The following is a 15,652-nucleotide window of genomic DNA, read 5'->3' as shown; positions in this document are numbered from 1 at the left end:
TTGAACTTTCACCTTAACCTTGATATTACCCTCCTGACACATAATTTGTAGAACCTAAATAAAGAGAGCACTAGAAGCATAACTATCTGGGTCTTGGCCTCATTGCTGGTCTGAGTCACCTGTGCGACATTGCGTAGAGCTATTCCTGTGGTCTGGAAACTAAGTATGCACCTCTACCTTGCACATAACAGATGCACCTCTACCTTGCACTTAACACATGCACCTCTACCTTGCACTTAACACATGCACCTCTACTTTGCACTTAACAGATGCACCTCTACCTTGCACTTAGCACATGCACCTCTACCTTGCACTTAACACATGCACCTCTACCTTGCACTTAACAGATGCACCTCTACCTTGCACTTAACAGATGCACCTCTACCTTGCACTTAACACATGCACCTCTACTTTGCACTTAACAGATGCACCTCTACCTTGCACTTAACACATGCACCTCTACCTTGCACTTAACAGATGCACCTCTACCTTGCACTTAACAGATGCACCTCTACCTTGCACTTAACACATGCACCTCTACTTTGCACTTAACAGATGCACCTCTACCTTGCATTTAGCACATGCACCTCTACCTTGCACTTAACACATGCACCTCTACCTTGCACTTAACACATGCACCTCTGCCTTGCACTTAACACACTTGTGCCTTTGGCATCATTCGGTTTTCTTGCGGTTCATCAGGCTGAAGTGTTCCTGCTTTGCAGGATAATCATCACATGCCAAAGAGATATACCAAGGCAAGGCTGGCATACTGTTCCCTTGCTTACCTTTGGGTAGTAGGTGTAGCAGGTCTGGCCCAAGTCTTTTCCAGTTACGACACCGAGGCGCACCGCCAGCCGCTGGCAGAGCAGTCCCAAGATTGTAGACCAGAGCAGCACCCACACGAGCTGAGGAAGTGGCAGAAGAAGACATGTCAAGCACCCAGGAAGAAGCTTGGCTGGCACCCCTCCACCCCGCTGCACCACTCACTGCCCACAGAAAACAATAGCACAACACCTTCCGGTTCCCTCTCAGGCTGCAATCCGATCACAGGGGACATGTGACTATGCCAATCTCTGGTGTGGCTTACAGCCAACATTATGCCACAATGGACTAGAGGTGGTATGTTGTAGGTTTCATGCACTAGTCATGCTGCAGCTTTCACAGTCACATGCAGAAATGTCAGATTTTCAGAGGATGTACACTAAACAAAGGATCCCACGTGCACTATTTCCTGTATGGTGGCAGGCCAAGTTTGGAGTTATTGCAACTCCGGAGAAGAGGAGAAATGCTGCATGGTTCCTGGGGAACGTTACTTATTGCAACTCCAGAGAAAAGGAACAATACTGCCTGGTATTGCAGTGTTTCCTGGGGACTGGAATAATACTGCCTGGTATTGCAGTGTTTCCTGGGGACTGTTACTTATTGCAACCTCAGAGAAAAGGAACAATACTGCCTGGTATTGCAGTGTTTCCTGGGGACTGGAACAATACTGCCTGGTATTGCAGTGTTTCCTGGGGACTGTTACTTATTGCAACCTCAGAGAAAAGGAACAATACTGCCTGGTATTGCAGTGTTTCCTGGGGACTGTTACTTATTGCAACCTCAGAGAAAAGGAACAATACTGCCTGGTATTGCAGTGTTTCCTGGGGACTGTTACTTATTGCAACCTCAGAGAAAAGGAACAATACTGCCTGGTATTGCAGTGTTTCCTGGGGACTGTTACTTATTGCAACCTCAGAGAAAAGGAACAATACTGCCTGGTATTGCAGTGTTTCCTGGGGACTGTTACTTATTGCAACCTCAGAGAAAAGGAACAATACTGCCTGGTATTGCAGTGTTTCCTGGGGACTGGAACAATACTGCCTGGTATTGCAGTGTTTCCTGGGGACTGTTACTTATTGCAACCTCAGAGAAAAGGAACAATACTGCCTGGTATTGCAGTGTTTCCTGGGGACTGGAACAATACTGCCTGGTATTGCAGTGTTTCCTGGGGACTGTTACTTATTGCAACCTCAGAGAAAAGGAACAATACTGCCTGGTATTGCAGTGTTTCCTGGGGACTGTTACTTATTGCAACCTCAGAGAAAAGGAACAATACTGCCTGGTATTGCAGTGTTTCCTGGGGACTGTTACTTATTGCAACCTCAGAGAAAAGGAACAATACTGCCTGGTATTGCAGTGTTTCCTGGGGACTGTTACTTATTGCAACTTCAGAGAAAAGGAACAATACGGCCTGGTATTGCAGTGTTTCCTGGGGACTGTTACCTATTGCAACTTCAGAGAAAAGGACCAATACTGCCTTGCATTGCAGTGTTTCTTGGGGACTGTTACCTATTGCAACTTCAGAGAAAAGGAACAATACTGCCCTGCGTGTTAGTATTTTTCTGATGACTTTTTCTTATTGCAACTCAATAGAAATGGAACAATACTGCCCTGCATGGCAGTGTTTCCTGGGGACTGTTACCTATCGCAACTTCAGTGAAAAGGAACAATACTGCCTTGCATTGCAGTGTTTCCTGGGGACTGTTACCTATTGCAACTTCAGAGAAAAGGAACAATACTGCCTTGCATTGTAGTGTTTCCTGAGGACTGTTACCTATTGCAACTTCAGAGAAAAGGAACAATACTGCCCTGCGTGTTAGTATTTTCCTGATGACTTTTTCTTATTGCAACTCAATAGAAATGGAACAATACTGCCCTGCGTGGCAGTGTTTCCTGGGGACTGTTACCTATCGCAACTTCAGTGAAAAGGAACAATACTGCCCTGCATGGCAGTGTTTCCTGGGGACTGTTACCTATCGCAACTCCAGCAAAAAGGAACAATACTGTCCTGAATGGTGGCAGTTCCCGAGGACAGTTGCTTGTTGCAACCCCAGAGAAAAGGAACAATACTGCCCTGCATGGCAGTGTTTCCTGGGGACTGTTACCTATCGCAACTCCAGCAAAAAGGAACAATACTGTCCTGAATGGTGGCAGTTCCCGAGGACAGTTGCTTGTTGCAACCCCAGAGAAAAGGAACAATACTGCCCTGCATGGCAGTGTTGCCTGAGAACTGTTACTTGTTGCAACTCCAGCAAAACGGAACAATACTGCCCTGCGTGGCGATGTTTCTTGGGGACAGTTATTTATTGTCAGGCAGCACTGGGCAGTCACCCCTGGCCAGTCTATTTCTAGAGGGAGGAATGCAGTGGAGAGCATACCCAAGGTAGCTTCCTGCTGCAAAGCACACTGTAGGTATTCGGTTAAGCAAAGCCATCCCGCACTGGTCATCCGAATCTGCATTCGTCAAGAGACTTGCACGCAGGGTGAGTGTATTGTGCATAAATACGGTTAAAGGGCACCCAACATACCTAAATCCCTTAGTCCTATCACTGCCGGGCAGTACTGTATTTTGAAGAGCCAGTTTGCCCAATATCACACTGTTTATCCGAACTGTCTACCACAGAGGGAGCACTGCCAGTGCTGCAGAAGTCAGACCCAGTTTGCTTCAGCACCTCGGGCAAGGAAGTGGGGCATCTCAGCATCAAGGAAAACGTGGGCTACCTTCACTGTCAGGTCCAGGGGTCAGGGCAGAGTTCCCTCCCTGAAGGAATGCTATTAAAAGTTGCTCGCATTCTAATTCATGTTTCCAGCGTTAATAGCCAAGTACTGCTGGCATATTCCTGCTATGCCATGTATGCGAACATCTGATCGTTGTAGGTGTAAGCCACTATACATATGTCACATCATGGCCACTGCAACTCCCACTGGCCTGTATCTTACTCCACAGATGGAGGAATCACACGAGCCTGTGCCTTGTCCTGCCATTGTTGCACAGCCTAGTGGCACAGCCCTGCATACTTAAATCTCCCGGCGGCACTGGCACAGCAGCACCCCCTCACTGCTGAGACCTCAGGGCAAGTGTATTCTGGTGTGCCCGAAAACAGCAGGGCTACAGTGGCTTCACAAGAAATGAGATCAGATGACCTCTGGCCTTGGTGACATTCCAGGAAAGGATGCCATGCGAGCAGCCCGCGGAAGGCACCACGGAAGATTGCGTTAAAAGAAGTGGCCCCCTATTCCATATTACAGGATATTGCATAAAAGGTCCATGTCACGACAGGAAATATAACCTCTCTGGACGGACGGTCTGAGAGTGTATGACCTCAATCCGGTTCCATGTCATTTCAACAACCTAGATCACTTGGATGTACTTTACTTCGTTGAAATTACTTTGAAAACAGACTTCAATTTGTTTTGGAGGGGGTGGGGGGATCCCTTCATGCCCTCGTTCCCCTTCACTACCACGCAACACCCTCTTCCCAAACCCCTCCACACACCCTTTTCCTTTTACCCCTTATCCCACAAATACATATACAATTTGTGGTATTTTCGAAGTCATTTCCACAAAGTAAATTACATTGAAGTAATTTACTTCGTGGAAACAACGGGATACGACTCAATCCTTGCCAATCCATGTGCAAAAGGCCCAATCCCACTGAGCCCAATCCCACTCAGCCCATCCTGACCCACAACTTGATGAAGCTCATTTAATTAACTCTTGTGAAAGCTTATCACCACTTATATCTTGATGAAGCTTAGACTCAATCAGCTCTTCATAAAACCCAGACTCAATCGACCCTTAAAACAAGCATTGGCAAAGCCAACAGTTGTGGCTTTTGTGTAGGCATGCAATGGGCGTTTGCCAGGCACTGCCATAATGGTACTTCCTGGCCATAAAATGGCAACCTCTGGGGAATGGTGTGACTATCCAGGCATATGGTAGCAGAGCTCGACAAATGCATATTTAATATCTAAACAAAAAAAACCAAACCTAGTGGCTCTGTCCATGCCTGTTTTTAACAGGCTTCAGTGCAAGGAAAAGCTATAAATCGAGCAGTGGAAGGTACACTTGGTTAAGACATTTTTATTACACCATTAGTGCTTTTACAACTGCCGTTAATCCATTAACATTCAGCAGGCTGTGTAGAAACAACATTGGCAGGCCAACGTTTGAAAGTGTGCCCTATTAGCGTCTCTGTGTTAAAGCTGAACTTAGAAAGCGCACCCTTGTAGCATCTCTGTGTTAATGTTGAACCTAGACGGTATTCCCAACATCATTGAGTGTGCGCCAATAGCGTCACTGTGTTAAAGTTCAAACTAGAAGCATCCCCTATTAGAGTCACTGTATTAGAGTTGAATTAAGATAGTATCACCAACAACATTGAATGTACACTAAATTCGTCACTGTTAAAAGTTAAATATAGTAGGTAGATTGTGCCTGATTGCATACACTTTACTGATTACCACAATATCACACTACTACGCTTACTCTCTCCTATACACCACCATTCAACTAGAACACAGCAGTACTATGACACATTCGGCAAAGCTGTTCTCATACTAACATGGCCCATCAAACCACCCATCATCCTAATAAAACACAGCCAGCTAGCACACACCGGCTAGCGTAGGCGTCTCCTCAGGCCTAACGCAGCCAGAACTCAGTCTGGATGTCCACCCTCCAGACTGAACACATTCAACTGATCTCCTCAGCACCACACCTACCGCTACGAAGCAGCTATCATGCAACAACCACACCGGCTGCACACATACCTAGTGCGCCCAATCACTTTACGACTCTCTCAACTGACTTGAACTGCGGTTCCCTAGTGCGTTCAACCTACCAGCTCCTTGAGATCATACCAATGGTACATAAGGCGCTATACGAATGCAAAATAACATAACATAACATTACTGCGTGATAAATCTATCTCAAAGAGATCGCAGGAAGATGTGTTTTGGAGGGACAGGTAGTCGATGGGGCTGGCCAAAGGGATTAGCAAGGCCTATGGGCAGTCAATGGGTGGTTAAATAACCAAACACCACATTCAAGTGGTGTGTCCCTTCACACCACACACGTCATCTCCCTCCTAGCTGTACTGCAACACTAAAACAAGAAGCCTTGTGCAGCTCTTCATAAAGCCTAAATGCACTCATCATACAGTACTCATTGCAGGATCCATCCATTGTGTGTGCCAGTGCAGTGCCCTCCTGGTAAGTCTCAGTGCAGCGCAGGAGCCACCTAGGGTGCACCAGAGCAGTGCAGGACCCTGCGTATCGGTGCAATGCAGGAACACCAGCTTACCTTAAAGCCGGCAACGGCCCCACTCTGCAGGTCGGACTCCACGTTGCCTGGATCCAGGTAAGCGATACTCATGAGGAAGCCAGGACCGGTGAAGGCCCAGAGCTTCCAGAAGCTAAAGCCAGGCTGGGTGTAGAGGAGGGAAACACAGCAGTATTAGGTACCAGGAGTGCAGAGGTCATTTGTAATAGAATGCTATTGAGCTGTTATGAAGAGGTGGCTGAGAAGATAGTCATGGTGTTAATAATAGGACTTAAGAATTACAATATGACACTTAGTTTCACATTTAATGTTATGCTTTCAAGAGGTTATTAGGATTATGTTGAGAAGGTTATGAGGTGAGGTGATTAAAAGTAGAACACAGTGTTGAAATGTTACTAAACTATCACTGAGATGTGAATTATATAATATATAATCGATATCCCCTCAGGATCCAGCTGAATCCACATCCAGACTTTGTCCTGTTGAGTAATGTCTCCGCCCTAGTGGCCGTTATCGAGAATTCTGCTCGACTGCAGCAGGAAATGGTACTCAGTGCTACAAAACAAACTAAAATAAGACCCTTCATGCGGAGGGTAAGGCCAGTGGGGTGGGGAAAAGCTGTTGCGATCCTGCACATAGTCATGTTTCTGAAGACGGGCAAAAGTGGGACTTCTTTGGGGCTCATGTTCATGCGAGCAATAACACGAATGCAGGGCGTAAAAGCCTTGAGTAAGCGCTTAACGCCTTGCATTCATCCCACAGCTCATTTTCAAGCATTTCTATAGCAGAGAGGAGGGGCAAAACACAACTTGCATTTCCGCTGATACTTTCCGCTCCACCAAAACAATGGATTTACATGCCAGTGCAAATGCTGGAGATCCCTATGTGGTCCGCCAGTTATGCACCAGCATAAAGCAGACAGACCCCACAGGGACCCATTGTACACACTTCCTGACAGGACTGTTGCTAGGTCTGGAAAAGATCTGGGGCTATTCTAATGTCAGAACTGTTCGGACTCGGGGCTAACTAGCCTTTTGGTTGTTACCCCTGAGCTTATATCCAGGGCTACAACCAAAAGACCTGGGGCTATAGCCCCCTCAGCCATCACCTAGCAACGCCTCTGCTTCCTGCCATGTGAAAATTGGCAAGCAGCACTCACAATTACAATTAAACCCTGCCCGACATACATGCATGTCAGGCAGAGTTTATTTGTATTTGTGAAACTGCTTACCATGAGCACATGGCAAGCAGCACTCATAATGAAAAGCAAACACTGCCTATCATATCAGCATGCCAGGCAGGGTTTACTCACTTTCCCTTTGCACTTGCACCCCCCAGTGCAACTGACAAACGTTTGACAGCTGGGAGCTGCTTACGTTGCTGTGCATACGTAACGGCTCCCTGCTGCCAAATTACTAATTTATAGAAAATGATCTCCTTTTTGTGTATTTATATTGCCTTAGTTATAGATTTCTTGATAGGATTTGGAAAATGCTCAATAGTAATGGCTCACTAGTCATTCTATGCAATACACTTATCAGCATGCAATTTACCGTGTGTGTACTTCTTGTCCTTCATTCTGTGTTACCTAAATCCCCCAAATAAACTTTATTTTAAAAACTGAAACACCATTAGATTTGTGACTTTAGTTTATTGAGATGGGATAATAATGAGGTATTACTAATGGTATTAATTTGAGCTAGCTGTACCTGGTCTATCATCTGCTAATTTACATGGTGCTATCTGATTTTATCGAATAGAATTCATTGAATTTCTTTTTTTTTATCGATGGATTTTGCCCAATTATATCCGGGGGAGACTCCCGCACCCCTCCCCCTTAACCCTCTTACATTTTGTATTTGCCTACACCCACCCCCACATATATTTTGGGCAGAATCCGATGAAATAATTGCGATGAATTCTCCTTCGATGAATTCTCCTTCGATGAATTCTACTGTGGCAAAAACTGCTATTGCCGATTAGAACAACCTCTTGCTCGCACGCGCACACTCGCTCGCTCTCTCTATCTTAGGACTCTGTTTCTCTCTCTGTTTCTCTCTCTCACTGTCTCACTCTATGTGTCTGCCCTGTCTCGCTTGCTTTTTCTATCTGTTCCGGTGGCGAGAGTCACGCTGTAAGGTGCCCATTTGCTAGAGCGACGCCAGCTGTTGCTGACAGCAGTTCAACCAGAGAAAAAAACATATATCTTGTAGGGGTGGATCTGAGTGCGGAGGTATTTGTATGGTTAAAAGTAGAATGAGAGTAGCAGTGACAGAGACATCCTCAAGGTGATGACCAGCCTGATCCTGGGAGGCAAATATTGTCATTGTGTGTGTTCTTCAGGAATGTTGCCATCACGCTGAGTGCACATTGCCCACGCGGCGGTAATGATGGCATGGTGATTGACTCTGCGGGGGAGTCTTGAGGTTATGAAAGACCTAGTAAGGGATAAAAGGACCCGGGTGCTCCCTGAATCACAGAAGTAACAGATCATTGATTTTAATCTGAGTGTGACTCTTTCCAACAAGAAAGGACATTTTGAAAAAATAGTGTGCATTCTCAGAAAAAGAAGCTATTAAAAAGGAACATATTTATTTATACCAAGGGCCTCATTACATGGTAGCCGGTAACCATGGCGCTATTAGCGCCATGGTTGCTGCCGGTATTTAACCGTGTCGGCCTTGGTGGATGGCGGAATTACCGCCCTACTCCAAGGTGAGCGGGGGCGGTAATTCACCATTCACCAGGGCTCAATGGGAATGGGGAAGACGCTAATTGTGGTACCGCAAATTGCGGTACCGTAATTAGCACCAAGGTCCCTTTGAAGGCCCGTTCCTTAACGGCTGGTAAAACCAGCCGTTAAGGTCGGGTCCCGCAAAGGGACCTCGTAGTAAGGCGGTAAGGGTTTACCGGTACCGGTGCCCTTACCGCCTACCGTGTAATGAGGCCCTAACACTGTAAACTGGCCCTTTTCTCTTTTTAAAATTGTGCAATGTTCATTTCTAGTGATCACTTTCAGTATATATTGGAGTCATAATAAGAATGTCAAACTTTTCTTACTGAGCACAATATCAAAACCTAAAATAACCACATACATTCTTTTCTGATAGAAGGTGATAATTCCAAGATGCACAGTCTGGTACACTCCCAATGTATTCTTTCAAGCTACCCCTATAAGAAAGGGGATTGGAACAAATAAGTAGCACCAGGAAGGCTCTTGGCTGCTTTGCATAAAATCAAAGGCCATTTTGGGAATGGGAACTAATACAGATCGTTATGTTTGATAGATATGTCTGTGATAAAGGGTTTTATGCTTGAATCACTAAGTGCATAAAGCACAAGGGCTTGGTGTGCATTACATTTTCCACAACACTCACCCCACATTAAAGAGTTTGTAGCTAAGAACCATATATACTTATAACAGAGTCAGGATTACAGTGCGAGGATAAAATTGCTGTGACAACAGTGACTCCATTGTGGTCTGAGGGCCCTCCTTCCTTTCTTTGAGTGCGCCTTGCTGGGTATGGGAGAAACTCACAATGAATTTGCTGAGGAGGGGCTGGGTCTCAGGGTATGGATGTATGTGAGTATGGATGCCTGTGGGTATGGATGTCTGTGGGTATGGGACGGTTCTCCTGCCCAGTCCCCAATGCACAGATTTCCTTAGAGAATTATATACATAAGATATATGCCATTAAATGGTGAAAGAAATATTGACATATTGATTGAAACATTTGTGAAGTATGTATAATGTGGCACTAGGGTGTTACTTAACATGGCAATGCATTAAGGTGTGCAAGATATTTAGGCGGTAGATGAATTATAAATGCCTATCCTGATACACTTGAAGAAAATGTCAGACCGAGCTGTAGGCATCTCGGAAGTCACTCACCATCCCCGCATCTGGGATGCTGATGGTTTGATCCAGGTTGTTCTGGTCACTGGCCGCATGACCGTCCTCCTCTGGAGGTTTGATGGAGCCATAGCGTGGATTCCTCTTCTTCAAAAGGTCTTCACATTCCAGGGAACCCAAAAAATAATTTAAAAAAAGAAAGTTTGGTAGAATTAATGACATTGCTTCAGAATTGTATGTGCATGGGTTGCTTAGTAAGAGTTTGAGAAACATCTGCAAGAGCCCTTTTGGGGTGGCTTATAACTTCACCCTCCCTAGATGAACCCTCACCAAACTTTGCGAAAGAAGTATATGTCCCTCTTGAAATGATTCTGCAAAGTTTGGTATGGGTTCATCCAGGGGGGGCAAAGGTATAGGGGGCATCCCAAAATATGTGGATATTCTCATAGATGCAATGGAAATAATGTGTTGCTCACGCCCACAGCCCAAACCGCTGGATGGATTTTCACCAAATTTGCACCAGGAGCTGCGGCATGGCCCCGAAAGCATGTTTTTGTAAATTTGTTGTAAATCCGTTCAATAGTTTTTAAAATAATTGCCAAAAAGTATGTTAAAAAACATTAGTGATATCTGGGTCCGGTCTGCGGACACCCCTCTGGACCAGTGAGGACCGGCGTGATGTCCACAGAAATCGGACCCGCCCGCTGGTTGGATGGTAAAAAACATGAGCTGCGTCAGATATTTTGAAATGGTTGCCATGTTGGATTCATGGACAGCCACCGTTGTCCGCAGACATTGCGGTAAAAACATAATTAGAAACACAACATTGCACTTGTCGAACTAATGAAACAATCTCTGGTGAGGTGAGGAGTGATGAGGATGGGATGGGATATAGCCATAAAAAGCCAAAAACCGGGTGTTTTTCCATCTCCAAAGTCCGCAAATACTACAGATGTTCTGGGACAGTCCTGTGATGTTCGCGAGCATCTCGGATGTTCGGGGGCATCCATGCCTATTTCTGAAATAAAGGGTTGGTGAAAAGCAGTTTTTGGATGGCTTATAACTTTGGCGCCACTCAATGAAATTTTGCAATATCATTGTAGACCTGACCTGGAATGGTTCTGTAAAGTTTGGTGCTGTTTTGCCAAGAGAGACCGAAATTAGAGGGGGAGTCCCAACATATTTGAAAGGCTTATAAATCTGGTGCCATTTGACGAACTGCACAAAGGTTTGCAAAAAGAGTTTAGACCCAGATTTGAATGTTTTTGCAAAGTCTGGTGGGATTTTGTCAAGAGGGGGAAAATATCAGCGGGGGGATCTCAACATTTTTAGATGGCTTATAACTTTGTTGCCGTTTGGCGAAGTGCACACAAGTTTTCAGAAAGATTATAGACCCAACGTTGAATGTTTGTGCAAAGCCTGAATGGATTTTGCAAGTGGGTGCTGTTATATGACTATTTTAAGTACAGACATTTTGACACTTTTCAAAAAATGAAACATGGACGGATTTGCAGCAAACTTGTGCAAGACGCGTTGGCAAGGACCTGAGAATATGGTTTTGCAAATGTGTCTGTGTTTTATTTTTTGAAAAGTGTCATAATGTAGGTACAAAAAATGGTTATATACCTTTGGTGACTGATGTATATAGCGTGTGGCCATGGGCAATCTGGCTACTGGCCATCACCACGAGGGACCAGCAATGAGGTTAAAGTGGGCATGGCACCAAGGACCTACTTTGTGGTAAAGTTTTTCAAAAACTGGATAGGTCTGAATGGGAAATGAAAGTCTGCTCATGGCTACAGCCCAAACGTACTGGACAGGATTGCTGCAAACATTTGCGAGGAGCCTCAGCAACAACGTCAAAGCATGCTTTTGCAAATCTGTCCTGTTTTATATTTCTAAAGTGTCAAAATGTAAGTACAAAGCATTGTGATATAACTTTGGTGCCTGGGCAATGGTCCTGGCCCTTAGCAAGGACAAATGGGTACTCTGATTTGCCTGCTGGGGAATGCAGCATGGCCGAAGCCCTAGGTTTGAATGGGAACAAATATTCTGCTTGTGGCTACAGCTTGAAGTGCTGCACTGGATTACAACAAACCTGCGTGAGGAGCATCAGCAGGGACCTGAAAGCATGCTTTTGCAAATCTGTCTTGTGTTTTATTTTTCCAAAGTGTCCAAATGTAAGTACAATACAAATAGTGATATAACTTTGGTGCATGGACAGTGGGCCTGGCACTCGGCAAGGATGAATGCCTACTTGATTTACTTATTGGGGAATGCTGCATGGCCAAAGCACTAGGTTTAAATGTGAAAAAATAAATATTCTGCTTGCGGCTGCAGCCCGAAGTGCGGGACGGGATTGCAGCAAACTTGCACGAGTAGCATCTGCAAGGACCTGAAAGCATGCTTTTGCAAATCTGTACTGTGTTTTACTTTTTTGAAAGTGTCAAAAAGTAATTACAAAAAATAGTGATATAACTTTGCTGCCTGGGCAGTGGGCCTGGCCCTCGCCAAGGACACATGTCTACTCTGATTTGCCTATTGGAGAATGAGGCATGGCCGAAGCCCAGGCCCCATGGATTGTGGAAACTGGCCATGGCTGCAAGCCAAGAGCACTGACCATTGGTCCCATTATGAGGGTAAAGTGGACACTGAACTAGAATGCAGGGCAGGTGCAGTGGATAATGGGGGTGGTTTGGTGGGGCTGAGGTCATGGTTGAGCCTCATGCACTAGGCAATTCAACCATGACTTGCATCCCCAGCATGAGCTGCTGATAACGACACATATCAGTATGCGCTGCAAAAATATGTTTGTTGAAGGAGGTTTACAGTTCTTTCATATATGCTAAAAGAGGAATTATTAATAACTTAAATCCAGTGATGTAACATCATGAAACATTTTCACTCATAAAAACGTATGAAATTCACAGAAGAAACTTTGTTAAAGGGACATTAAGGTTGCACTAATAAAAACCTGTGAAATACAGTGAAAAAACATTGTTAAAGGGACGTAATGATTAAGTTGCACTAATAAAAAGCTATGCAATTCAGGGAACAAAACATTGTTAACTGGATGTCATGGTTACAAGTAAAACCGAAAACCCACAGAAATTTGCCAGTTATGGTAAGATTAGCAACCATAACTCGCGCCACCTCCGCGCACTGCTAAGACTAACACCCAGGACATCAGAGCTGACATCACGAATGCAGCCAATTGCAGAACCGGGCTATATTGGGACGGAGGAAGAATATATTACAGCGGTTTTGCACTGTGAGAGGCAAGATAGAGGGTCAAACCAAATGATTAGCCGCTGGAGCAGCGTAGGGCGATTCAATTGTAGTTGGGCCCAACTTAGAGCTAGAGTTTAGGTGGAGTTGGGTTCAGCAGGGGGTTGGGTTCGATACAGTGGTACACAGTGGAGTTCAGGGAACAGCTGAGGTCAAATACTTGCGGCTATGCACAGGGATGCAGATGAGAATAATACACGGCCTACTTTCACTGAGTGCCTAACTACAAAACTCAGTGGAAACCTTTAAAGCAGGAGCCACAACTACGAAAGTGGCTTTACATCCCAGTGAGCGTCTCTTATATGGTAATTGGCAATAGTTTATGAACACACGCGTGTAGCCAGCACTGTGGGAGTTTCCCGTGGGTGCTTATGTGGATAGCATAGAACTGCCCACTGGCCACTAGCTGGATATCTTCCCGTCTGTGCTTGGAACAATGGGTGTAAACACTACGGGACTGGCCATGGAATGACATGTGTGAGAGATGATTGCCAATGTTGATATTGGAGCAACTGCTAAAGGTGACCCAGTGAGATCTACTTAATTCCCAGTCTGTGCAGCTCAGCTGTGGAACTCCCTTCCGGGAAACCTGAGACAGGAAGAGAATCTCCTAAGCTTCAGGAAAAAACGCAAAGACTGCACTATTTAGATAATTGCCACACGCACCCTTTTCTTGCCCTCTCCTCAGGGCTTTAAGTGGGGTAAGAAATCGAGGGGGGGGGCCTCATTTGGGGGCGTGGCTTGTGGGAGGGGCCTGGCCTAAAAAGTACGCAAATCGTAGGGTATACACACAAATATATATAAATGTTATATATTTGTGTGCGTACCTTACTATGGTTTGTGTACTATGCAAGCCATCTTTTCTAAACATAGAGATATGTAACATATTTCTACGTTCATAAAAGATGGCTTGCAAAGTACACAAACCATAGTAAGGTACGCACACAAATATATAACATTTATATATATTTGTGTGCATAACCTACGGTTTGCCTAGTTTTCAGGCCATCTTTTTTTTTTAAAGATTTCGGGTTTATAAAAGATGGCTTTGAAAGTACACAATTCAAGCCATCTTTTATAAAGCTTTGACTACGGACAAAATTGTCCGTCGACAAAGCTTTATAAAAGATGGCTTGAAATGTGTACTTTCAAAGCCATCTTTTCTAAACGTCAAGGAATCCCCAGGTTCGCCGAGGGTTAAAGACGCCTCGGCGACCTGGGGAAACAAAGGGACAGTAACTGCCTCTGGTGACCTCGCGGGAGGTGGTCACCAAAGGCAGTTACTATGACTGACAGAAGTGGCAGCCAGTCACAGCGTCGCTGTGGCTGGCTGCCACTTCTGTCGGCTCGCCTGACTTCATGGCAGGCGCATCTCCCGTCGCGGCTGCGGCCGCAACGGGATAATGCATTCCGCCAATGTTGCGGTTGGACAGGGGCCCCGGCTCAGTCCCACTTTTTGGAGACTGCCGTGGCCCGGCCCCGGCAGGCCCCGGCCCACTTTAAGCACTGCCTCTCCTGTCCTCTTTGTTGTCCTATGTGTTGATGTGCGCCCTGATGCCCGTGGGCTGTTCGGCGCGTTATAAATAAATAAATACTTTTTAAAAAATGGCTACTAACACAATGAGGGTTATTTTGAAAACATTGCCAATTGAATGCAGGGGTCGGACAACCTTAGCACACACTTTCCAGTGCTCTGCGTGGCATTTTCTACTTTTAGAAAGTGGAGTGCAAGGGTGAAGTGGGGAAACAGGCACACATTCTATTCATCGTTGCTTTTCTTGTAAAACATGTAAATGGTGCCTGCAAATTATTTACAAGGGAATCTGCCTCAAATGAGCATGTTCTAAAAACAGGCAGGTCTCCTAAGACTGAATTCTTTTTACTGCTGCATGAAAAACCCCAGGCACCCAGTGAAGGTGGAGGAGGATGGCATGACGGAAATGTTGGGTCCCCCTTGCACCTCTAAGCAGCTGTAAATGGCCCTGGGGAGTAAAGTAAAATGGAAACGGCTTGGGAGGATAGCTCAGGGGCACGTGCTCGCCTTGGAAGCAAGACGACACGAAGCAACACAGCTTCAATCCCCGGGTCCTCTGGGTATTAAATAACCTATCATATCATATTATACACCTTCCTTTTGCACTGTGGGGATCTTAAAAGGACCCACAGTGAGTTGATGTGTTAAATAAACTGCCCCCTGGAAAGGGCCATGTATATCTTTGAGGTGACAGCTTCTTACAAGAGAGACAACGGGGCTGGAGTTGGTAGCTGCCCCCCGACAGGCTAGCCTATGAATCTCGTGGCTTGGTGGGAAAGGAAAGAATGCCCCCCGCCCCCCACCAGTGCTGTCCAGGGTGTGCCTAGCTCCATACGGCCCTGGCCTGGCGTTTCTAGCTCCGAGTCAT

The 15,652-nt window shown here is 45.5% G+C and overlaps 1 protein-coding gene across 1 annotated transcript in view; it reads right to left on the bottom strand.

Moving 5' to 3' along the window:
- The window catches only part of SLC11A1 (solute carrier family 11 member 1), a 209,686-nt gene that overhangs the window by 146,739 nt on the left and 47,295 nt on the right, over positions 1–15,652 (bottom strand). Inside the window, exons 2-4 of the mRNA XM_069616837.1 lie at positions 10,002–10,120; positions 6,131–6,253; positions 789–908 (exon numbers count right to left, since the gene is read on the bottom strand). Of these exons, the coding sequence (XP_069472938.1) occupies positions 789–908; positions 6,131–6,253; positions 10,002–10,120 (362 nt within the window). The remainder of the gene's footprint in view (positions 1–788; positions 909–6,130; positions 6,254–10,001; positions 10,121–15,652) is intronic.

Source organism: Ambystoma mexicanum, chromosome 9 (assembly GCF_040938575.1).
Source record: "Ambystoma mexicanum isolate Mex_15411 chromosome 9, UKY_AmexF1_1, whole genome shotgun sequence".
NCBI lineage: Eukaryota > Metazoa > Chordata > Amphibia > Caudata > Ambystomatidae > Ambystoma > Ambystoma mexicanum.
This window is presented reverse-complemented; position numbering and strand designations above follow the sequence as displayed.